The 26,127-nt window shown below is 32.6% G+C and overlaps 1 protein-coding gene and 1 long non-coding RNA gene across 2 annotated transcripts in view; one reads left to right on the forward strand and one right to left on the reverse strand.

The window, feature by feature from the left end:
• Window positions 1-994: 994 nt before the first annotated feature.
• On the reverse strand, window positions 995-3,392 carry Cdc6 (Cell division cycle 6). The gene has a single exon (XM_085817885.1). It carries the CDS (start codon window positions 3,266-3,268, stop codon window positions 1,811-1,813), a length of 1,458 nt encoding a protein of 485 aa, XP_085674011.1. The 5' UTR covers window positions 3,269-3,392; the 3' UTR covers window positions 995-1,810.
• A 380-nt stretch (window positions 3,393-3,772) lies between these two features.
• The window catches only part of LOC118201415 (uncharacterized), a 41,335-nt gene continuing 18,980 nt past the window's right edge, over window positions 3,773-26,127 (forward strand). The window contains exon 1 of the long non-coding RNA XR_015041456.1: window positions 3,773-3,973. This is a non-coding gene — a long non-coding RNA (uncharacterized LOC118201415). The remainder of the gene's footprint in view (window positions 3,974-26,127) is intronic.

Genomic DNA, 26,127 nt, shown 5'->3' on the forward strand with positions numbered 1-26,127 from the left:
TTATTTATTTTTTGTCAAACTAAATTCTTGATTTGCTTAACAACAGAATGACAATAACATAAGAAAATACTCATCTCAAATTATCAAAATCTGACATTTTCAATGAGTATAAAATATTGAATTTTGTTTTTCAAATTTAAAAATTATTCCTTCTAGAAAAACACCTAAAATTAGTTAGCCTCGAAACTTAGTTCTTGAAAGACAAAAATTAATATTAGAAAATTTCTCATAATGCATATGACAGTTTATAGATTATAACATGCAAACTGTTTTCAATAACAGAATTTTAAGAATTGCTTTATATAATAGAACTTGAAAACAAAATGTCATGGAAGAAAAACATCATTTGATCTTATAAAAATAGGCGAAGTTTAACAGTCTTAGAGGCTTAACAGAATTCTGGCCAGAAATTAAAGTAAATAAATAAATAAAAAAAATATAATTATCAGTATTTAACAGGTTAGCCATTAATATTTACTTATTATGAACTTTACTATTTTCTTGCCCTTGTTTTCCTTTTATTTCAATACATTACTTGATTAAAAAATATTTCATAAAATTAGTAAATCACATAAGTACATGCATAAATTGCTATATTCTATATCAAAATGTTATGATAAAGTCTAATAAGAATGAGGGTTGGCTCCAAGTTTTTAATAAATCCTCACAAAGTTTTATATTCTTAATAAATGCATAGCTAAACATTTTAATTCATTTAGGATATATCCATTAAAAATAACAAGAAATATTTTCACTATATCACTTTCTTTAAAAAACTAGAGAATACGATTCACGTATGCAAATATGAGGTTTAAATTCCTTGTTTTGTGCAACATATATTTTTTTATACGATAGAACTATTTAAAAATAATTAAATATAAATCCATTTAAATTTCAACTATAAGTTTTAATTTAATTTATAATTAAATAACCACATAAAAAGTATATTTCATAAATTAATACAACTGAATAATAAATGACAAAAAACATGACATGTTTTGTATTTCAGTTTATTAGAACACAGACAACTAATAAATAACAAACACAATATACTAAGCAATGGAAAAGTAAAGTTAAAATGACATTTAAATGATTTCTGAGCATTGTAACTTGTTATATGTATTCAGGGCCAGCGCTAGGCATTTTGCTGCTTGGTGCAATTTTGTGGATGCTAAATTCTGCTGCCTAGCCTATAAATTCTAAAAATTGTGATGTTTGAGACTTCACTTAATTCTAAAATTTTTATAGCTCCAAAATTTTGTCGCCCGGTACAGTTACACCAGCTATGGCACCGATCCTATATGCATAACATATAAGATAACCAAGATATTCCAAAGTAGATCTATTTCCAATTCCCCTAAATAAGTGTATACATTGGAAGAAACGTTCACAGTAAAACGGAAGAAAAAAAAAAAAGGCATTTCAATATCATGAATGTAATGCATGTATCACTTGAGACAAAATAGTTACTATTAATCTCAAGCTAATCATATTATGAAAATTATACTAGAAAATCTCTATGATAAAAATTGGAATGAGCTAAATCCATAAAATTTAAAATATTACATCATTTGAAAGGTGACCTCTAAGAAATAATTTTTAAAAAAATTCAATCAAGTAGAGAAATAATAACACTCTACTATTTGTAATACATCAGAATCTCACTCTGCCTGTAATTTCTTATAATAAACACATTTTATATACCTAAGATGCATTATATAACTATAAATAACTTAATGATATGCAATAACTATCACTCATAAAAATAGTCATTTAAAATCTTTTATAATGCTCTTTTAAAAAACAAGCTTTAGGAATTACTTAAAACAGATTTATCAGCTAAAATAGCTCGTAGCATAGCTTTATCTTGCATAACATATTCTGCCTCTGTCTCGTCAATTTTCAGTATGATTTTCGACATTCTAGCTACTTTGGCAGTTTTCAACTCAATGAAACCTCTGGATTCAACAAGTCTGCAGATCCCATGGAAAGAGCATTCTGGCACTTCTGTTATCTCTTGCTTCTTGCATACTCGTCTGTAAACATCATACACTTTTCCCAAATTCATGTCTTGAATTTTACAGTGTTTTTTCATAAGAACCAGAGTACATAACAAAATCATATGCTGCAAAGGCATTGTCACCCTTTTTGAAGAATCGGAAGTTTGCAAACGTGAACCATAAACTTCATGTAATATGGAACTTATCTCTGACAAATCAATGCTTTTCCATTGTCCAGGAATTCTTTTCATAGGGCTTCCAGGATTGCAACGATCATCAGATGTAGCTTTTAATGTTAACTGTCGCTTTTCATTAGTTTCCACCATTTCTATGGCTCTTCTACAAACATCAAGTGCTTTGCGAATATCTCCTGTACTAGCTGCAATTTTCCTTGCACAGAATTGGATTGCAAGGGGTTTTATAATAGAAATCCCATTACTCTGAAAGCTGGAGAGACGATCCTCTAATATTGCCACAATCTGATCTTTTGTATACGGTTGAAAATGTAGAAGTACAGGTTCATACTTAAAGGCATGAAGTCTAGGTAACATTCGATCCGTCATGTCCAAGGCATTAGCAATTCCAATAAGAATCAGGGTTGATTTTGGCATCTGGGGCCATTCAAACAAAGAATACAAAATCTGTTGGCCTTTGCAATCCAACTGATCAATTTCATCTAATATAAGAACAGTCATAATAGGTGCTAACAAAATATATTTTTCAAGAGCTTTCTTAATGTTTTTAGAGTTTGTAATTTTAGAAGACAGTCCAAGTTTCATTGATATACTTTTATATATGTTTTCCGGATTAGAAATAGACATACAATTTAGGAATGCATGAGAAATTTTTTTTTCTAAGCTGTTCATCACATGGATCAAACAGCTTGTTTTGCCAGTCCCTGGTGCTCCAGAGATATACATACTACCAGCTTGCTTATTATTTATACGACCACTAAGAAAATCACGGATTTTAGAAATTTCTTCCGATCGGCCAACAAGATTTGATGGTAAACCTGTATGAAATGCTTGTTTTGCAGCTGCTAAAGATGAAGAATTTCGGCCGAAGTAATCCTCTCTAGAAATGCCCACTCGACTACACTGATTTTCATCTGAAACTTTCATCTTTTTAGAAGAAACAGTCTGTGTGGAATTTCCGAACAGAGCTCGCTTAACACTCGTCTCTTTGATTTGAGGATAAAAATTTTCCGAACTTTTCTTCTTAACAGCCCGCTTTTTCACTGGGAAGTTAAAATGTGATTGAAAAGCCATGTTTTTACACTAAAAATAATCTAAATTGTACAAATGCTATGGGAAAAGCACTTGCAAGGGAGATACACAGGAAGCCAGATAACCACAGTCGAGAATGCAATCCCGCCGTACTATGCCAATTTATCGCGCCAATAATATTATCCAATCAGAAGTAACCAGTCAAAGTTCTTCTTCCGTGTTTGCGAAATGGTATCAAATAAATATTCTAATTGAAAAAATTAATATTAAAATTTATTATATTAAACCACTTTTATCAATTGTTTCGAAAGAAATAATAATGCTATAATATAAGCATGAAGATCTGATAAATATGGGTTTTTGGAGACCTTACTCCTACTTTACATGTTAAATTCAATCATTTATGTCGTAGAATTAGAATTTTATGAAAAGATAATTTTAAAATAATTCTTGTCAGACCAATAATTTTGAAATAAATGATAAACATTTTGCGTCTCTTCGAAATTGTATCGTTGCATCACAGCAATTATTTGCTCAACTTCTCATTTAAACTGCTGTCCAGAGTTGGAGAAAGCAAAGAATTTGTAAGGGAGATACATCTTCTTTGGGAGAAAGTGTTTTATCGTTGTTATTTATTTTATAATTTTTATCATATGAATCCTGAAACAAAAAAACGCGTTGGGCATGTTCTCAACATTTTGAAAAATGCCTTTCGGTGGGGATTTATTCCTACCGTTGTATACTTAGGTAAGTTCTTAATTTTACCTGTGTTCTGTGGCTTAGTTCGAACTTTTGCCAGCCGAGGCATTTCCTTTTATGACTTATGACTTACTTTTTTCTGGTCATTAACTACTAAAGAGTTTTTGCCAGTAGATCGCATTAAAGTGCACTAGGCAAAGATATTTTCAAATAAATGGTACTAGGGAAGTACCAACACCCGTGGGCGAAGAAAATTCAGCTGCGTGAGCAGGCATATCTTAATACTTACGAAAGTAGGCGTTTATCATAAAAATTGTGCAGTGGTAAGCAATGGCATTAAATTGAAGCATGTAGGCAGATTCAGTGAGTTTTATGGCAAATGCAGGTGGTGAGCTCTATATAGCTAGTAAGAGTGCAGGATAAGCAATAGTGAGACATCATGAAAATGGCGCGAAGACAGTTTGAAGCTGTGAATGGCATAAGAGTTCAAAGTCCTTCAGAAGTATGCAGTAGTTAGATAGGCCGTAAAAAGTTCAAAAGTTCGTAGAATCATAGGATAAAGTAAAAATTCATACAAAATAATTTTAAAAAATGAAATAGTAACATAAAAATCTTGAATAAAAAATTTTCTTGATTAACATTAGTATAAGATGCAACACAAATGAAAGGATAGAGTCCAATTAGAGTTCAAGTAAATTTTAAAATTAAATTTTACAAGTTACCACCATAACGAATTGTGATGAATTGTCCTTGGGCGTTTGACAGTATATTCAATTGTTGGATCATAATCCAACATTTGTTTAATTGCATTATACTGACTATGCTTCATCTTCTCGAAGAAGTTGTGAGCTGTCATGAGTATAAAGTTATGCACAGATGGAATATCCAGGTCGTTATGAATTATAGAGTTTCTCACGTACCAAGGTGCATTCACAATGCTACGTAGAATTTTATTTTGAAGTATATCCAATTTTTTGCGCTCAGTTTTATTGGCGATTGCCCATGCCGGCACTGCATATAGCATGATCGGTCGAATTAGAGATATGTAAAGCATTTTCTTTATTTTTAGACTGAGCTTCGATTTTTTGCCGATAATAGGATAAATTGCCATGTAGGCTGCATTTGCTTTGTTTAAGATATAAGAAATATGATCTTTGAAGTTGAGAGATTTATCTATGTAAACACCTAAATATTTATAGGAATTAGCTACAGGGATTAGAGTTCTATCTAAGTAGATATCAGTATTAACTCTTAATCTTGTTTTGTATCTCCGATAGAGCACAATACAACATTTAGAGGCGTTGAGCTTAATTTTCCAAGTCTTGCACCAGTGATTGATCATATTGAGATGCATTTGTAAATTACTTAGAGCGAGCTGGGGACTTCTGGATTCAGTCAGTACTACAGTGTCGTCAGCATATTTGAGTATTTTCGTGTTGAATGGGTGCGGGAAATCATTGATATAAACATTATAGAGCCGGGGGGAAAGAACGGATCCTTGCGGCACCCCGCTATGAATTCTTTTTCTGACAGATAAGGCGTCACCGCAGCGAACTTGAAAAGTCCTGTTTTTCAGATAGGAACTAATGAGTTTTACGAAACTGTTTGGAAGCATAAAATTATTCAATTTATGCAGGAGGCCTGCATGCCACACTTTATCAAAGGCCTTTTCGAAATCGAGATAGCATGCAGCCACCCCGTTTTTCTTAGTAAAGGCTTGCGAAACAAATTCCACCAAATTGAGAATTTGATGAGTCGTGCAGTGTCCACTGCGGAAGCCGAATTGCAGATCATCTATTAAATTGAGTCTTTCGAGATGGTTAGTGAGCCTTGAGCAGAGGATTTTCTCAAATACTTTTCCTAATGAAGGTAAAAGACTGATAGGTCTGTAGGAAGTGACGAGTTTAGGATCTTTCTTTGGTTTTAAGATATTGACTATTATGGAGTGTTTCCATTGCTGAGGGAAATAATTATTTCGGATGCAGGCATTAAAAATATTGACTATGTTAGTAATACAACGTCTAGGAAGAGCTTTAAGTGCTTCATTGCTAATCTGATCATAGCCTTTGGCTTTCCTTGGCTTGAGTTTGTGAATAATTTCTCTTACTTCTTTTGGTGAAGTAAAGGGAATGAAATTTGTTATAGGATAATTGTTAATACTGTCAATAGTAAAATTAACTTCTTCTTCTTGGGAGTTATTCTCAGGCGGGTGAGGTTGAAATATTTTCTCTAATTCATTAGCCATTATATTAGCAATCTCGTCCTCAGATTGATAGGAGATTCCCATGTGATGAATTGCATGAGTTTGATTTGGTCTGCTATTTCTTAGAGATTTAGCAATTTTCCATACTGCTTGATCTTGAGGATCCAGGTTTGATAGGAGAAAGTCCCATTTTTTGTTTCTGAATTCCATAATTTCCTGCTTGATTTTCCTGTTTAAAAAGTTGATGTGCCTTTTGGCACGAGGGTCTGCGGACCGCTGCCATTCCTTATGTTTTCTATTCTTCTCTGTAATAATATCTTTTATATATTTAGGAAGGGAGAGAAAATTAGTGCTTTTGCAGGGATAAGTCGCATTATTGATTGAATCTTTCATTTTAGTGGTGAATTTATAAATTTCATCTTCGATATCACCGCAATGATTATAATTATTTCTGCAATTATAGTCTTTCATAGTATCAGAGAATTGGGTCCAATTTATCTTAGTTCTGTGTTTCTTTAACGGAGGATAAAAGCCATAAAAGTCGAAGTTCACTGGAAGATGATCAGAATTTAAGTCCGTTATTACTTCTAAGAGAGGGGTATGAGGAATATTTTTAAGAAGTACAATGTCCAAAACTTCGCCGTTTCCGTTAGCACCAAATCTTGTTGGAGAAGTGGGAGCAGCAAAATTGAGGTCGTTGCTAATTAAATAGTTATGTAAAATGTTTCCATTGCTATTAGATCCTCTAGAATTCCAAGCATTATGCTTTGCATTCAAGTCCCCTGCGATGATAGTCGGGAAGTTGGTGGAGGTTAAGATATCCAGGTCATTATTAGTCATCAGATTATTAGGAGGATTGTAAATAGAAATAAATAGGTAGGCTTCATTTAAAGCAGTATAAATGATAGCTGAAGTAAATTCGAGCAGACTATTGTGAGGAAGATCATATTCAGTATGCTTCAAGTGATTTTTAATGATAATTGTAGTACCACCCCATCTACTTCGGGTTCTGTCTTTCCTTATAATATTGTAGCCGTTTATTTTAAATTTATCGCAAGCTTTAAGGTGAGTTTCACCTATCATCATGACATCAATGTTGTACTTATCCAAGTAATCTTTAATTTCTTGATATTGTTTTATGACACCGTTCGCATTGAAATAGGAAATTTTTAAGAAGCTATTGGTAGCTGAAATCATCGCGTTTATATTGCTATGAGGTCTAAAAGTCATAGTCTAAAGAAGTGAAATATTCAATTGCGGCCATTCCGACCTCGAGTTTACCCATGAGGCATTTCCTGAATTTGGCATTATGATATATGGTGAAAATATGCTTTAGCCTACTGCTTGCCGATTTTCAAAAAATCGCCAGTAAAATCTCAGAATACGTTGCATAAACAAAGTTGCGAAGGCGGAGCTAAGTGACGTCCATAAAGGTGTGGGACTAAAATAGTGACGTCACGATGATACTATCCATGGCCGACTCTATCATGGCCTTGAAGCGAAATCAGTTTCGGAAGGTCACGTGATCAAAATAGTCGATCTTTTTCTCTTCACTATGATCGCGAAGTTTAACTTGTCAAAAACAGTAGTTTTCTCTTAAAATAAATATAAGTAAAATTAATAAACGTGAGTAGGTCGCATGACTTGCATTAAATTTTTCATAGTGTAATATTTTCACAGGTGGTAAAATGCATATCTTCAATAATTTTAAAACAATTATACTTTGTTTATGTAACTAAAAATATCATTGAGAATCACCACATACTAACTTTATTTATGCAATTTTAATAAAAATGGAATCCATTTATGTAATCTAAATCAAATTTGTTTCCAAAATAATATAAAATCCACAAAACGGGAAAAATTCAATAGATTCATGGATGTAAATTTTATTTAGATTTTCTTAATACTAAAATAAATATTAAGGGCAGAATATTTTGTAAAAATCCATGCCGCTACCATCGCATCAGCTACATAAATTTTTAGAAGGCAAATATCCATAGTCATCTCTCATCACTTCATTCACTAAGAAAACACGGAAATGAATTAAAAATTTCTAGAATTTCTAGAATGCTAGAAAATTTGTGTATAAACTTACATGCATGCTATGCTATAAATAAATCTTTCAAGAAAATTTTGAAAAATTAAATGCTAATTACATTCATAAAAAAGGACATCCTTCTATTTGTGCCAGCTCCAATTTCATGCTATATCACTTTTTCCAAACCACCTAAGAGGTAAGTGATTAGGCTCGTTTTTTTTTTTTTAAGTGGTGCCCCCAAATTACAGGCCTATTCTACTATCAAAAATAGATTCATAAAATTTGAAGCTGTACCATATACACGCATCCTACACCTTACATAATTTATGCAGAAGCATACATAAAAATAAACAGTTGTGACTTATTAACTGAAATTGGTTGATCTTTACAATATGGTAACTGGTAGTTTGGTTACATTTTGGAGGCGATAAAGGTTACTACCTGGGACTTTGGTAATAATGTGAGCAGTACTCAGTTCCGATTACGCATTATTTTGGCATTATTTTGCGTGAGGGAAATGAGAGATCATGGGATATGTCATGTGATATTAATGGACGAATTACGGTTCTTTAATCGGATAAAGGGGGAAATCAGGAAAAAATGTGGATATTTTGTATTTAGCTTTATTCTGTGTTGTGTGAAACAGTGTTGTTTAATTTTTGGATCCCATGGCCCTAAATAAAGTGAATTTGAAATGGGTATTTAGGCATTGTGATAGAGAGAAGTTTGCTTTTTATTTAGCAGAGGAAGTATGGAGGAAAAATTCGCACAAAAAATCTTTCAATAATTTTATTGAATGAATTAGAAAAGTGTATCTGCCACATAATCAAGATTCTGAAGAAGATTAGGTAAGTTAGTATTTTTAATTATTTGAGGATATTATTTTTATGCATTGTTCTAAATGTAAGGTGGAAAGGAATTTGATATTATTGGGAAAATTGTTATTAACAATGATTTAATTTAAAGTAATTAGGATTGTAAGGTAATTTTTATTAATTTAATGTATGTGCTCATTTATATTTTAAGTAGTGTTTTTGAATTTAATTATATTTTAATGAAATGATAGTTATTTTGTGAATTTTATGTTTGTAGGAATTTGGTATACGTTTAAGTTGAAATAAACGTGCATGGAAATAATTTAAATATTTGATACTAAGTATTTGTAATGCTTGCAGTATGAATTCGTTGGTGATGTGTATAATGTAATAGATGATTTAGAGGTAAAAGTTTTTGGATATTTTATTTATTTTATATGTGGAAATGTTCATATTTGTAAAGGGTAAATACTTTTTTGCGATCAGGTAATTTCATATATGTTCTTTTTACCGGGTTTAAAGATTGAAAAAATTGTCATGTATTTTCGTGAAATTTTTCTAATTTATGAGAAAAAAGCAGTGTACATGGATATAGTGAAGAGTGTGTGCAATGCCATTTTTGTGCAATTCTGGGATGTTTTTTTAAGTAAAAATAAGTCGACGTGTACATGGTTTAGTGATATTTTAATTAAATGATAGTTATTTTGTGAATTTTATGTTTGTAGGAATTTGGTATACGTTTAAGTTGAAATAAACGTGCATGGAAATATTTGATACTAAGTATTCGTAATGCTTGCGGTATGAATTCGTCGGTGACGTGGATAATGTAATAGATGATTTAGAGGTAAAAGTTTTTGGATATTTTATTTATTTTATATGTGGAAATGTTCATATTTGTAAAGGGTAAATACTTTTTCGCGATCAGGTAATTTCATATATGTTCTTTTTACCGGGTTTAAAGATTGAGAAAATTGTCATGTATTTTCGTGAAATTTTTCTAATTTGTGAGAAAAAAGCAGTGTACATGGATATAGTGAAGAGTGTGCGCAATGCCATTTTTTTGCAATTCTGGGATGTTTTTTTAAGTAAAAATAAGTCGGCGTGTACATGGTTTATGTGTATGTGTTATTTTGAAAAACGCATAAGGAGTATGGTATTGTGCACTTTTTCCCAATTTTGCAGTGAATATTTGTCATGATTAAGCAGTTTTGTTAGATAAAATTTCTAGCATAACTGTAATTCGGCTAGTAGATTGTTGGAAGAAGTGTTCAGTAGATAAAAAGAAAAGAAAAATGTCTTTACTTCGTGAAGACAAAATGGCGGCGGGAAAAAAAAAATAGAGGGTTGCTGTAGGAGAGTTGGTCGCCAAATTTTCGCCAAAAAAACGCCAAGTTACCATAATGTAAAGATCAACCCTGAAATTAATTGGTAAAATTTTTAACTTTTTTATATGAACATTTTATATTCATTTTGTCATTTTTATATTATGTATAATAATTTAACATTATTTGACAAGTTTGATGATGAAATTATAATATTGCATGTAAAACAAAGCTTCTTCTCACTTTCTAATAATTATCAGTGATTCATAAAAATGCTTTATACAAATTACGGGTTTTTTAATTTACTTAAATCTCGCGGAATTTTCCTTAACCATTCAGCTTTTCTTTTAGGTGATTTAGGTAAAGAATAAGTAGCGACATTCTCGTTTTTGTCGTAATTGGATTTGCAACTAAATACACTGCGGTGTCGAGGCATTATGTATTCAAATATGTTATTAGAAAGACGTAATCAAAATAAAGAATTCCTAATCTAGTACACCAAACAAATATTCCAATTAATACTACTCAAAATATTAAAACTAGAGTAAATGTATTCGATGCTAAAACGAAACACTTGGATAGGCTTGAGAAGAGCTACAAATTTTCCCAAACAAATCTAAAAATTAAAATTATATAAACCGAAATATAGATAAAACTATTATTTACCATTGCATAAAGCTTAAGTTATTTAAAATCACTTAGAATAGCAAAATAATCCACTTACATAACACTATTGGCATAATATATATCCAAAAATTTGACGACCACGGATTCGCAATCATATACTACCACAAAAACACATCGACCATCTGAATCACATGATTTTTGCGCTTCAAGGCCATTATAGAGTTGGCTGTGGATACTATCATGGACCTTATAAGAAATATATAACCTTATAAGACCTTATATAACCTTATAGGACCTTATAAGACCATGGATACTATAGATGTAACAACGTCGCAGTCTTCTCATATTTGTATTTCATACAGCTTCATTATTTTCAAAGATTTTTAAGCTTTAGAATTTATACAAATAAAAAAAGATTTTTATTATTAAATTTTTTGCGGTAAGTATATCACAATGTTGCAAATTATTGCGCGTCTTTTAAATAAAATAGATACTCCAATTTGCGTTAAATCTATTAATATAAGGTCTTAATAAATTTCAAGACATACCCCTTTGATGATTTTTTTTTATGCTGGATTATATTCCGGATAGCTACTAAAAAAAAATACTAACTTCTTCTTTTGTGAATGATTCAACGTAAAATAAATCGTACACATGATTTTTTGTGTGTGTGTGGGGGGGTTATATTCACATAATATTATTTACATTTTTAGTTTAAAAGGATAATCATTTAAAGAACAATATCCAATTACAGCCGATTCAAAAACTACCAAAAATCGAGTTCAAGTTCTAAAAAAAAAATGCTAGTTCTAGGTTTTCGTCTGGTTTCTCTCTGTTGCCTGGAATCAATAACTGTTTCCCTCTCATTTTTTTTTTTTTTCTTCTTTTTCCGGAGTAGTTGCAAACAAATTTAAATTCATATTATCGAACATTTTAATTTTATCATTTTTACAAATTACCTTGTTGCTACGTAACGACACAATCCCTTAGGTACTAGTGAGTAGATAATCTTCATTATTTTCTAAAAATTTTAAACTTTACATTAATAAAAAAATAAATATTTTTATTGCAGATCAACATCATACACGGCTTTCATATCACTGTTTCTTAAATTCTTAAATCACATCATATTCTATAGTCATACTAGAATTCCATACATTCTAGAAATAAAAAAAAATCTAATTTATCACAATAAAAGAAAATAAACACTACAAATTTGGAACACTAAGCAATGCTTCAAACGCACACATATATTATCAATGAACTCATATTATCAAGTGCAATTGCGATAGCAAATGCTACGTATTAAAATAAAAAAGTGTAAGTTATTTATAGGGTCAAAGTTAACAATTTTGCTTCTATTGAGTAGATCGTCGGATTATCGATATTTTTCGGAAAGCATCATCAACATATCAAAACCGAACAAATAAAAATACAATAAAAAAAAAAAGATGTGTAAAGTATAACTTTCAATTAAAACAACAAGGCAAATTTAAAATACACAAATGATACATTAAACATCTAATATATTAAATTATATATAAAATACGTTACATTACAACTCGGTATAACATACAGCCTCGCTTTGTTTATGCGCGCATTCGCTCAAAAACTTTAAAGAATTGCAAAAACTTGATGTCTATGTACACATCCATCTATTTTCACTAAAAAAAATCAGAGAATTGCACAAACTTGGCATTGTGAACTGCCTTGGCTTTGTCCATGTGCAAGTCGATCTATTTTTACTTAGAAAACATTAGAGAATAGCACATACTCGGCATTGCGCGCTACATTGGCTTTTCCCATGTGCACATCGATCTATTTTCACTTAAAAGAAACATCAAAGAATTGCACAAACTCGGCATTGGCTTTGCCCATGTACACATCGATTTATTTTCACTTAAAAAACATCAGAGAATTGCACAAACTCGGCATTGCTCACTGCATTGGCTTAGCCCATTTACCTATCGATCTATTTTCACGTGAAAAACATCAGAGAATTGCACAACCTCAGCTTTTCCAATCTTCTAGGATTGAGCGAAAAGGAAATACAAAGTATTAAAAATAAGCAACTTTGAAACAAAGCATACAAAAAAATTTTTTTCACTTACCCTTTTCAGGAAAACTTTAAAGTCTTTTTGAGGGGTTTTATATATGTATATTGAATTTATCTCAAGGGGAAACACTTTTTGTACCCCCTCATCTTTAAATAAATTTACTAACGTTTTATACGCCGTTTCCGTAATATATGCAGAAAAATGGCAAAAAGCCATAGAGGGGGGGATCACTCGATTAAAAAAAGAACCACCATATAAGAACATTCAAATCACAACAGAATTAACTGCTCAAATTAAAAAGTAAAAATTCAAAAAAAAAATGTAAGCTTTCAGATTTTAAATTACGTCTGAAGGGCGTAATTTTTTAGCGTTTTGTGTGTTACCTTTCTTTATCCAATATCATGTTCTTTACACTTAAACCATAAAATTCAGTTCAACAGCAATATCGCAAAATAATTTTTAAATGAGCATAGCTTTAAATTTCCGATACACAGTTTTGCGCTCTGCACGTAAAAATGTTTTTTTTTTTCCTGTACTGTGTTGCCGTTGCTCGCTTTGAAATCTTTAAGTTTGTTAATCAAAAATTTATTCACGTTTTACAAAATATGAATTAGATAATAAAAAAAAATTCCGAGTTTGGCCTTCCAGATGCCCGTATTAGGTTGGAAACGTACGTTATTCAAAATTTTGTTGGCTCTAGGTACCGTCGTTTTATCACAATGCAAGAAACATTTATGCAGATTTTTCAATATTTATTTTCTTTAAATATAACACAGGGCGATAACATTTAGTGGCAACAGAATAACAACACAGCTTCAAAACATCGGGTTAGCCATGTTGGTGCGTTTATTGCCCATTGAAAAACAATCACCAAGCAATGGACTAAACTGCATTTCAACCTTGATATACAAACCCATAACTACAAAAAATGTCAGCTAAAATGCAGAATAGGCTGCATCAGTATATGTGGTGTTTACTTGTCTTATGCTTGGACATGCCTGCCTTTTTATCATGTAATATTGGTTACACCTCTTCTTAAAAACAATTTATAAGTATGCTATAGCTTCATATTTAAAGAAAAATTATATTTTAAGTGAGTTGAAATGTTACGTTTATAGTGTTCTGCCCGAGATTTTTTTTTTTAATTATAAATCTACTTTTGTGTGTTGTGTGGTATGTTAGCATTTAACGCAACAAGTTATCTCTCACAAATGTATTATTAAGATACCAAACGATTGAAAATATTGAATGCATGATTTAAAAATTAATAGCCCTAACTTCTCAAAATACCAAAAAGAATTCTTTTGCTTAAAGAATGTTTTGATTGTTGATGAATGTGTCTGGGTTGGATCTTAGCAGAGCTCACACCCTTGGCACGCCCACTTATAAGGCGCGTATCGATTTGTGCATGGACAAAGTAAAGAAAGTGTGAAATTCTGAGAATTTTTTTAAGTGAAAATAAGTCGATGTGTACATGGATACCAAGTTTGTGCAATTTTTTGACTTGTTATTTTCAAGTTAGTGATTTTGGAGAAATGGGCAGAGCAGTGGGTGATTCTGCAATTTCCCAGTTTGTCGCCAAGAGTGTAGGTTCGCCTAGGATTTTATTGTGTGTCTTATTTGGTGCTTACTGCAGAATGGATGAGTATCTGAATCTGGATTTTTTCTATTAGTTAGGGCGAAGAGGTAAAAAAAGCATGATTGAGTGGTGTATGGAGAAACGTTTGATTGCAAGATCGTATAAATGCCTAATTTGTGAAACTGATAGGAAACTAGAACCCCGTTCACATGCAACGCTCCTTCGCACAGCTGCCATTAGCAAGGGGAGAAAAGGAGACATGAAAGAGTTTCATCTTTAGGACCCGTTCAGAAGACCACCGTCTTCCTTCCCCTTTACATTTTAACATGGTTTACTGTTGTTAATTTTGTAATCTGTACTTTTGCAACTGGTACCTGAAATTTTGTAATGGTTCCTGAAATATATATGCTTTTTAATTATTATTATAAGCTGTTATTTAGTTCACTCTTGGTGCTTGTCGCTATGGTTAAAAGATGGTAATGGATTTTTAAACTGCTTCTCGATGAGATATAGAACTCAAGCTTTGTACACACACTGCTTGTGGATGTGGTGTCACGCTTTTGATTTTTACAGGATTAGTTTTTTTTTTTTTTTTTTTTTTTCAAATTTAAAGTTGAAACGACTTTTTGCGAATATTAACAAATAAACTGAGAATCTGAGAATATTATAATTTGCATCATAACACACTGTGGAAGAAAAAAAAAATTAAATGAAATTTCTAGCGTAATTTTTAAAAAAAAATATTTTGGGAGTATTTTTGAAAATCGTTCATATTTTTAGACTTTTTGACGCCCATTAATTTTAAAGTTTCATATCTAAAAATATATCAGTTACAAACTTCTGACATTTTCAGAGCTTATAAAACAAACTTTTCGCATTTAAAAAAAATGATAAAGGAAATTAATTGGATGATTTTTTTTTACTTTTTTGAAAGATATGCAATGAAGCAGAATGGAAATATTGGTTCTTCTTGGGCATCAATTCGAAACATCGGTTTTAAAGTAATAATCTCGACATTATTTAAGCTATATAAGTTGTTATTGTTACCAGTTGTTAGTTCAGCTTGAGATTGGAGATATTTCTGAATTAACTGTCTCTTAAGATGCGTTTTGCATTCCGTTGTGTTTAACGTTCTTATTAGATTGAAGCATAACTACTGATTATACTTAGTGATATTCTAAACACTTGTACGAGTATTTCTGAGGAAAATTCTAGAACTTTGAAGTGTTTATGTTGATAAAATAAATTTAATTAAGCTATCATCGGATTTGAGTGCAGTGACAATCATTTACGAACTATTATCAATCTATTACAAACCCGTACGCACGCAACAATATTATAATTAATTAATGTATTAAAATTTTTTTGAACGTGTTTTACAAAACAAAAACAGGTAAAGAAAAATTCTGCTTGCGTTTTATGAGTTTTTGCAGTTTTTCTGGCCACATAAAGTTTTAAAAAAAGGTTTGTAATTTATGTTTATATTTACCAATTAAATAAATAGCACTAGGTTTGATTTATATACATATGTGTGTATTGAAATTCAGTAATAAAATTTTAAAGATTTGAAATGATAAAATGTCTATTTAGACAGTTTGTATTCTTTAAACTGCAAATGCAAACTGAGAAACCTTTTGCACTTTTTTCAATAAATCCTTTTACTTAAAGTTATAAAACATATACAGGTACGGACTAAATTTTTTATTATTTTTACTGCTTATATAAAATTATATATTTTAAAGAAACAAGGATGGGTTTTGCAAAATACTGAAAGGAAAAAAATTATTTGAAATGAAAATGTGACTGAGATCATATTTGTTTTAAAGATTTTAGATAAAAGTGTATTTTTTTCCTCAAAAACTAATTCATTAATTGCAAAATCATTTCTTGACGTTATTAAAAACACTCCAATAAATACAATAAAAAAAACTGGGGGGGGGGAGACATTGAAAATTGTAGGAGAAGAAAGACATTTTAATTGTAAAATTTTTCTACAAAAATTTAAATTAAAAAAAATACTAGCAAAAACTTTTTTTCAGCATAAAATTGTTTTGTCTCACAAAACCATTTAATAATATTCATAAAAAGTAGATGAAAATGCTTAAATTTTTTTTAAAAAAATCATTCAAAAGGTACCGAGTCCCTTTTCGCGTTGAAGCCGATATGCACTTGTCTTAACTTTAGTTTTAATTTGAACGATATTTCTGGAATCCCTAGCATCAGATAACCTTGTCTGTATTTGTCTATAATTTCCGTATCTTGTACAGTTCTAATTTTTGGGGGATGCTATCACATCCCCAGACATTTATCAGTGCGATTGTTTCGCTGACAGTCCAGTGAACAGTAAATAAAATTAAGTGAACCACGCAGTATAGTACGTGTAATCTCCCCATTTGCCCTGCTCCCGAGAAATAAGGAACATTCAACCAAGTTCTACCTCCAATTCAGCGAGGCAGTTAATGCTTGTCCCATGTGAACAGGACACGTTGGAAGAACCGGTTTTCGCTACCAATCGAATCTGCTCTTGGCTTAGTAGAGTGAAAGAACTGTGTAGATGGTTTTGAGTGGATGTGTAGAGTTACTGGAGGCGAATGTATGCATTGAATTAAAGGTCTTTTTGAAAGCACTCGTGTTTTGCGAAGAGTAAATTGAGCATGTGTGATGTTTTGTGAGTTACCTACTTGTGGTTGGGTGAGTGCGGAAATGATTTTATATGATCAGAATTACGTATTGCTAAAAATACGGTGACAGATTGGAAATGTTGGTATTTTTCCGTTTGGCCAGTGCAAATCTCGTCAAGCAGACTTTGTTGGCAACAACACACATACACATAAGAAATAAATGTTAGTTCTAAGAATTTTTTTATTTTAAAAGCATAAACATTTTAATATATTTAAAATTTTGTAAGAAAAACAATAAATAAAGGCAATCAATTTGTAAAAAGACATTAATTTAAGAATTTACTATGATCTCATACCTCAACATCCTGATTCACCAGTTCATATCACATGGCCTCAAGTGAGTCTCACGTAAACTATGCTACAAAAATCTAATTCTCTCAGTAATTACATTAATTTCAAGTTAAATCTTAGGGAGTACAAATTTAAATGAAAGAATTATTTCAATTCGTACAAATAGCTTATGCAGAAATTATGTAAAACCGCAGTACTTTACTTCACTAGAGCATTCTCATTAGAATTGATACTTGATTACCGCAAAAGTCCTTAATGATAGAAATTACTATCACTAAGGGCAGTTGTTTGCAGTGGCGATAAAGGCAAAGCATATTCTGCTTCCCTTAAATAAAGCTAAGACTAATCTAAATAAAATTCATACTTTATGTAAATGAAATTAAAATAAGCTAACACTGTAGCCTTTACATTCAAAATCATTTGAGTGAAAGAAAACTAGCATTATGCTTGAAGTGTCTGGTGTCCAAATGCAGGAAAATAACACTTCTCTGACTCCAATGGAACCAATATTTTATTCCTTACGAAGTTTTAGATTCTTATTCATAAGATTTATTTACATTTTACATGCACGTAGCATCGCGTGACAAAAACTCAAAGTTTGTTTACTTCGTTCTTCGCGGAGACTAGAAGGTGTTGCCATTCCGCTTTAACTAAATTTCATTAGAAACTTAACGGAACTAAAGCGACACTACACACCCCCTTCCTAGTGACAGCGATTATGGAAGATAATCTTTAAAGTGACTGGGGAACTTCACATGTCTACCGGTTCTAGTAGTCTTGGTTTCATGATGAGTTTCTGAATTTTCTTCAGTGTTCTTGAGTGCAGGTGTTTCCCCAAGTTCCGCTTTCTTGGAATGAGAGTTTTGGAAAGGAATATCAGAATCTTGCACTAGGAAACATGGCTTTAGTCTGTCTATTGAAACTCTTTTAATTTTTCCTTGGATTTCAATATCGAAGTACTTATCCTTTCTTGCTCTTACAGGATACGGTCCAAGATAGACAGGCTGTAGCGACGAATTATTAATGTTGTTGTATAGGAATACGTGAGAACAGTTGGAAAGATGTTTAGAAACAAAGACTGTTCTATTTCCATGGGTGGTGGTAGAACTTGGCTTCATAGCTCTTATTATTTTCTGAAGGTTTTGAGAAAATTCAGACTGTTTCATATGAGGTACTGTTGAAAAGAATTCACCAGGTAATGCTAAAGGGGTTTCGTATACAAGTTCTGCGGATGAGCAACCTAGGTCTTCCTTGATGGCAGATCTTATGCCTAAAAGAATGAAAGGCAGTGCTTCCAGCCATGATTTTGATTCGAGTACATGACATTTGAGACTTGTTTTTAAAGTTCGGTGTTGTCTTTCGATCAGGCCATTTGCCTGTGGATGGTATGCAGTTGTAGTGTTTGTATGAAAGCCAAGATCTTTTCCTAAAGCTTGAAAAAGTTGGCTATCAAATTGCCGACCTTGGTCAGATGTTATGCGATTCGGAATTCCAAAGCGTGAAAACCAAGTATAAATCAAAGCTTTAGCAATAGATTCTGCTGATTGATCTTCTAACGGTACCGCTTCGATCCATCGTGTATAACGATCGATGATGCTTAGAAGGTATTTGAATCCTTTGCAAGGAGGTAGCGGACCCACCAGATCTAGGTTTAAATGCTGGAATCTGCGTGGAGGTACTTTGAATTCTCCCAAAGATGACTGTGTATGTCTGTGAACTTTAGATCTTTGGCAAGATAAACATGCTCTAGTCCATAGTTGGCAGTCTTTATTCATATTGGGCCATATGAAACGTTGTGTTATGAATTTTATCATGGATCTTATTCCAGGATGAGATAAATTATGGATTGAAGAAAATATTTTCTGCCGAAACTTTGCAGGGATGTATGGTCGATTATAATTTGTAGAAGTATCACAGTAAATTTTCTTGTCGCTGTCTGGTATAGGAATCTGTAGGATTTTTAAGTTTGGGTTGTTTTTTAGTATCTCCAAGTCGTCATCTTCTTGACAGTCGTAAGTCTATTGCAGATGGTACAGAAATGGTGTCTATGCGAGAGAGAGCGTCAGCGACGGTATTTTCATGCCCTTGTATGAATTGGATATCGGTTGAGAACTGGCCAATATATGACAGTTGTCTAGCTTGTCGTGGCGAAGCTTTTTCCAAATTTTGTTGGAAGGCAAATGTTAGTGGTTTGTGATCCGTGTATATTGCAAACGTTCGCCCTTCTAAGATGTATTTGAAATGTTTTATTGCTGTATAGATGGCTAAGAGTTCTCCGTCGTAGGCACTATATTTTTGTTGTGCTGATGTCAAATTTCGGGAAAAGAAACTTAAGGGTTGTTTTGCATTATTTACAATCTGATGTAAAACGGCTCCAATGGCAGTATCGGAAGCATCAGTTGTTAGCGATATTTCAGCCTTTTCGGATGGGTGAGTTAAGTTTGTGGCATAAATAAGTGCCTCTTTTAAGATCTGGAAGGCGTTTCTTGTTTCTGCCGTCCAGGTTATTTCTTTTCTGCAGTTCTGTTTAATACCACTGAGCAATGTTGTTAAAGGTTGTTGCAGTTTTGCACAATTTGGTATGAATCTGTGATAAAAATTCACCATACCTAAAAATCGTCTTAAATTAGTAAATGACTTTAGTTCTGGGAAATTTTTGATGGCATCAACTTTCGTTGAAAGAGGTTTAAGTCCTTCAGCTGACACTTCGTATCCCAGGAATGCAAGTTTTGTTTAAACAAATTTACACTTTGCCGCATCAATACACAGGCCATATTCGTTTAGTCTCTCAAGGACTGCTCGTAGATGTTTTTGGTGAGTTTCTTCATCTGGAGAGGCTATTAGAATGTCATCCAAATAGCAAAACACGAATTCTAGTCCATTCAACACACTGTTCATGAAACGTTGGAACGTTTGGGCCGCATTTCGTAGGCCGAACGTCATGAATGGGAACTCGAAGAAGCCAAAGGGAGTGAAAATGGCCGTTTTCGGTATATCTTCTTCGCGAACTGGAATTTGTTGGTACGCTCTAATGAGGTCTATGGATGAGAAAACTCTTTTTCCAGCTAAAATGGAACTGCAATCTGTTAAAAGTGGGAGAGGGTATCTATCAGGAATCGTGACGTTGTTTAACGCTCGATAGTCTCCACAAGGTCTCCAATCACCTGATTTCTTCATAGCGAGATGTAGTGGGCTCAACCAGTTACTTTTGGATGGCCTGCATAAACCCATTTGGAGCATAAATTCAAACTCCTTTTTAGCCGATTTAAGTTTCTCAGCTGATAGTCTCCTGGCTTTAGCGAAAACTGGTGGACCTCTGGTTTCGATATAATGTTCGATGTTATGATTTTTAACTTTATTATTAACTACATTCAGTTTTAACAAATCCGGAAAATCGTTAATTATACGTTTATATGGATCATTTACGGCATTTAAAATTGGAATATTATTATGGTTATTTTGAAAACAAGGAGTTCTATTGGTTGTTAAGAACGTAGTACCATCAATCAACTTGCGATTTTTAGAATCTACCAAAAGGTTAAAATTTGCAAGAAAATCCATGTCTATTATCGGTTTGTTTACGTCCGCAATTACAAAAGGCCATGTGAATGATCGTCTGAGTCCAAGATCAAGCTTGAGTAATTTTTGGCCATATGTTTTAATTTTCGTACCATTTGCAGCAAAGAGTTCTAATTTTGAGATTTTTTTTTTATCTTCAGGCAAGGGAGGAATGACAGAAATTTCTGCCCCAGTATCTATTAAAAATTGGGTAGCCGATTCTTTGTCGCTGATGAAAAGACGACTCAGCTGCACCCCTTGTCCCTCCGTCGTCAGTGAGAGACGTGGAGCTGGTTTTCCGGACTATTTGTCTGTGATGTTGATGAGTAGTTGCAGGGTTGTTTACACTTAAATGACTTATCACTGAATTTTTTATGATAGTAACAAATATCACTAGATCTGTTACCACTGTAACTTCTATCTCGTGATTTGGATCGGTTACGACAATAGGGACGACTGTGGCGTTGCTTGTTTAAAGCAGAAACTTGTAAGCTAAGTTCACTAACCTGTTTTTGTAAACTTTCAATCACTTCCGTTTTTACCGTTATGGATGATGCAGCAGCTATTTGGGGAGTAACAGGGTTTAATTCCCAAATCTTATCGGCCATTGTAGCCACTTTTGACAAATCTTCACTACTAGCAGATATAATGCTACGCATATTAACGGGTAAACGTTGAAGCCACAACGTTTTTAGGAAAGTGTCTGTTTCTTTATCGCCAGCCAAATTACGCATCTCACACAGTAATTGAGATGGTTTTTTGTCACCCAGTTCTAACTCACTCAGTAATTTTTGGGTTTTTTGAGTCTCTGAATCAGCATATAATGAAATTAGTCTATTTTTAATTGCCTCATATTTATTATCTTGTGGTGGACTTAGCAAAATATCAGATACCTGTGACAAAATATCGGGTTCAATGGAACTTATAACATGATCATATTTTGTTTGATCTGCACTAATTTTTGCATTTCTAAATTGTGCTTCTAGTTGAATAAACCATATTTTAGGATCTGGCTTCCAAAAAGGAGGAACTTTAACACTTACCTTGGTGGCAGATGCAGTTGTTGCTTTAATTTCGGTTTCGTCTTCGTCAACCATTGTAGAATTCGATCAAGCCGAGATACACCAGTGAAGTGTCTGGTGTGCAAATGCAGAAAAATAACACTTCTCTGACTCCAATATTTTATTCCTTACGAAGTTATAGATTCTTATTCAAGGGATTTATTTACATTTTACATATACGTAGCATCGCGTGACAAAAACTCGAAGTTTGTTTACTTCGTTCTTCGCGGAGACTAGAAGGTGTTGCCATTCCGCTTTAACTAAATTTCATTAGAAACTTAACGGAACTGAAGCGACACTACAATGCTAACACATAACAACAGAACATTTGCTGATACCGGCGTACATATATATAATACTCGGCCAACCCGGCGATCTTGACGTCAGCGGCAACTACTTTAGCTTACCTCCGATTGACCTCCGATCAAAATTTGCATAAGGAAAACTTAAAGCCAACAAACGGCCCTCTTTTTCTCATGCAAAGACAAAAACAAAATTTACACAGAATTACAGTTCATAGTTCAATTCTATTATACGAAAACACTTATTGTTTTTAAACACTGAAAACATCTAAACAAAACTTTGTTAAATTAACATCAGTCGCCGCTTTTGTAAATAAGTCCGGAGTATTTAGTTTACTGGTGATAAATTCAAGGTCAAACACTCCATCATTTACTAGTCTTCTAATAAAGTGATATTTTATGTCTATGTGCTTAGTTTGGTGATTTTCTATTGGTGATCTGGAAAAATCAATGGCTGACTTGTTATCACAAAATAGTTTACATTCTCTTAAATTAAACTTTAAAATTTCATCTTGTAAGACATATTTCGTCCACATTAATTCCTTCACTGCCTCCGATAAGACGATATACTCCACTTCCATAGTTGATAAACTTACACATTTTTGTTTAACAGTTTTCCAGATTACCGGTACTTCATCTAAATATAATATAAATCCTCCCATGGACAAGCGGTCATCCCTATTACTTGCATAATCAGCATCTGAATAACAATATAAATTTAGATGTTTAAGCTTCGATAAGTTTAACTTATATAATTTAGTACTATTGAGATAACCAAGCAATTTCAGCAATGCTTCCCAATGCCTTATTCCAGGATTCTGAAATTGTGATAAAATATCCACTGCATATGTAATATCAGGCCTTGTCCTGTTAGCTACAAAAACTAAACATCCCAAGAGATTTCTAAAGGTAATGTATGCATTCCCGCAATTTCTGCACTTGTAGATGAACAATCTAATTTTGTAAGAATAGTGCCTTCATGGTGTAGTGGTTCTGCACGCTGGACTGGTATTCCAGAGGTCTGTGGTTTGATTCCCTTTTTTTCCTTAGATTTAGTTTTATTTTCAACTCTATCTTTCCCTACATTTGAACTAATAGTATTAAACACGCTTACCTTGCTGTCTTCTAAATCGGCATTTACCTGGCAAAGTCAGCTTTCTTCCCTTACCAGTTCTTCAGCAATTCTTTCCAGCGTAACATCTTCGTCCTTCCACCTATAGATCAACTGTACAATACCGGAGTATTCCTGGGGTAATCTCCTTATTGCCTGAAATCCTTTAAAAACATTTGCCAAGTTGTGACCAGCTTCAGCCAACTTCTTTGCAGTCATTCTTATCCTCGCGATGAATAATTCTATTTCTTCATATGGCATATATGTAATACTAAAAAATTCATCCAGTAACTGAATTATCCTTGCTCTTGTTTTGAGTTCGAATTGCTTCTGTAGAACTTCCCATGCTTCTTTGTCACTTGAACATTCTTGTATCAGCAGCCTGAACTCAGATTTAATTCCATAATATAATGTAGTGAAGGCTCTATTCTCTCTCTGTGTGTGAATTCCTGCTTTTCACGCCTTGTTGCATTTTTATCCAATTCTTCTTTGTCCTCTATGAAGCTCCAACAATTTCTATCCAGTAACAGCATTTTCATATCGACTTTCCATCGATCACAGTTGTCATGGTTTAACAGCTCAAAACCTTCAGTAATGACATCTTCAATTAATTCAGAAGTCAAACAACAAAAATCAGCGTTAATTCACAAAATTTTCACAGGACTAGTTTCGATGGTTTTACCGAACCATCATCTTCAGCTGCAAAACCGCAAATGAACAAGATAGGAAATAATGATTAGATAAGATAAGAAAGCCTGGACAAGAATAAGCAAGTGGCGCCATCTGTTGGCGAAACCAGAACTAAAACATAATTTCTCTAAAAGCCGAAGGCAAATTTGGATTGGAATTAGGATCATTAACTAGAACAGAAAGATTTTTATGAATGTGAAATGCCTCTAGAAAATCCAGTTCTCCAATGGAAGATGTTTTTTGAATAATTTTGGCAGCAGAAAAATTGAAAGTGTGATTTTCGGACCAACAATGTTGAGCAACAGAAGACTTCTGTGTTTCCTTTTTTCTAACATATGCCTCATGTTCTTTGACGCGAAATTTTAAGGCTCTCTTAGTTTGACCAATGTAAATTAAACCAATGTGAATTATGTAAATTCATAAAAATCTTTCTGTTCTAGTTAACGATCCTAATTCCAATCCAAATTTGCCTTCGGCTTTTAGAGAAATTATGTTTTAGTTCTGGTTTCGCCAACAGATGGCGCCACTTGCTTATTCTTGTCCAGGCTTTCTTATCTTATCTAATCATTATTTCCTATCTTGTTCATTTGCGGTTTTGCAGCTGAAGATGATGGTTCGGTAAAACCATCGAAACTAGTCCTGTGAAAATTTTGTGAATTAACACTGATTTTTGTTGTTTGACTTCTGAATTAGTATTTATTTGGCGTGTTATTGTGTCTTAATCTGTAATTAAGTGTGAGCACAACAACTTGAACAAATTTCTAAGACAGGTCAGCTTCTTTTTGTGAATAACAGCTCTCTTCACCTACATTCCTTCAATGCTGAGTTGAACTGGGTAACAGGTTAGCTGTTGACCCTGGGCCCATAACCCTGTTGGCAATGGCGATAAAGGCAAAATTAGTAAACTACAGAAAACAGTTACCGTAAATGAATCGTATGTTATGAACAATGAAATTTATAAAAGGTTAATAATTGCATTTAAAGCTGATATATTCGAATATTAAAAGTAAATAAAAAAATGTTTCTAGTTGAAGTAAATTAAATTAAATTATCATAGCGAGTAAATTTTGTACCAGTGGTAATAAATAATATAGAGTGTTAGAGATACTTTATAAATAAAATTATGTAAATGTTAATAATATTATTAAGAGACGTGTATTTTTTAACCACTCAGTTTATTACAAGTAATTTATTGTAAGTTAAAAGCAAAAATTAAATTATAACCAGTAAATTTTGTACCAATAGTATACAGGGTTTGTACAGTCCTTAAAAGTCCTTGGATTTTTTGGAATCGAATTTCGGTCCTTAAAGGTCCTTAGTTTTGGCCCAAATCGGCAGAATGTCCTTAATTTTAATCATCTGAAATTTCATCTGAAATTCTTTTACGACTGCCATTTTGAGTGTGAATTAACATTTTGGAGGAATATTTTTGGCAATTCACTGACATACATGGTTATGTTTTGAATGAGTTCATGGATTATGATTTGTTTCTATTTCTAATGTAAATGATGGGATACTCGAGTTTCTAAGCAAGAAGTGAAACATAAGCATTTTGAAATTCATTTTTACTAATAAAGAGCTCTTGAACAACTTTTCGCTTTCGGGGATGTGAATGCTTTTATTAAACAGATTTAAATTTGGCAACTTATCAGCATTTTGGTGATTTAAAGACCAGTTTCTATAGAAAAATTTTTAATTCCGAGATCTGAGAATTTTTTGACGATTTTTTTTAAAACATCATAACATTGATAAATTTCACTAAAATAATGGTAATATATTGAAATTATATTTAAAAAATAACATTAAAAAAACATTTTTATTTTTCGCTGTCATATTATAAAGTTTCATTTTGGAAACTTATTTT

The sequence above is a fragment of the Stegodyphus dumicola genome, chromosome 1 (assembly GCF_044657685.1).
Source record: "Stegodyphus dumicola isolate Sdum_Otavi_A_Nest chromosome 1, ASM4465768v1".
Taxonomy (NCBI): domain Eukaryota; kingdom Metazoa; phylum Arthropoda; class Arachnida; order Araneae; family Eresidae; genus Stegodyphus; species Stegodyphus dumicola.

Bases quoted from the DNA above. Each gene is read 5' to 3' on its own strand.
- Cdc6 (XM_085817885.1), bottom strand. From the start codon at position 3,268: ATGGCTTTTCAATCACATTTTAACTTCCCAGTGAAAAAGCGGGCTGTT.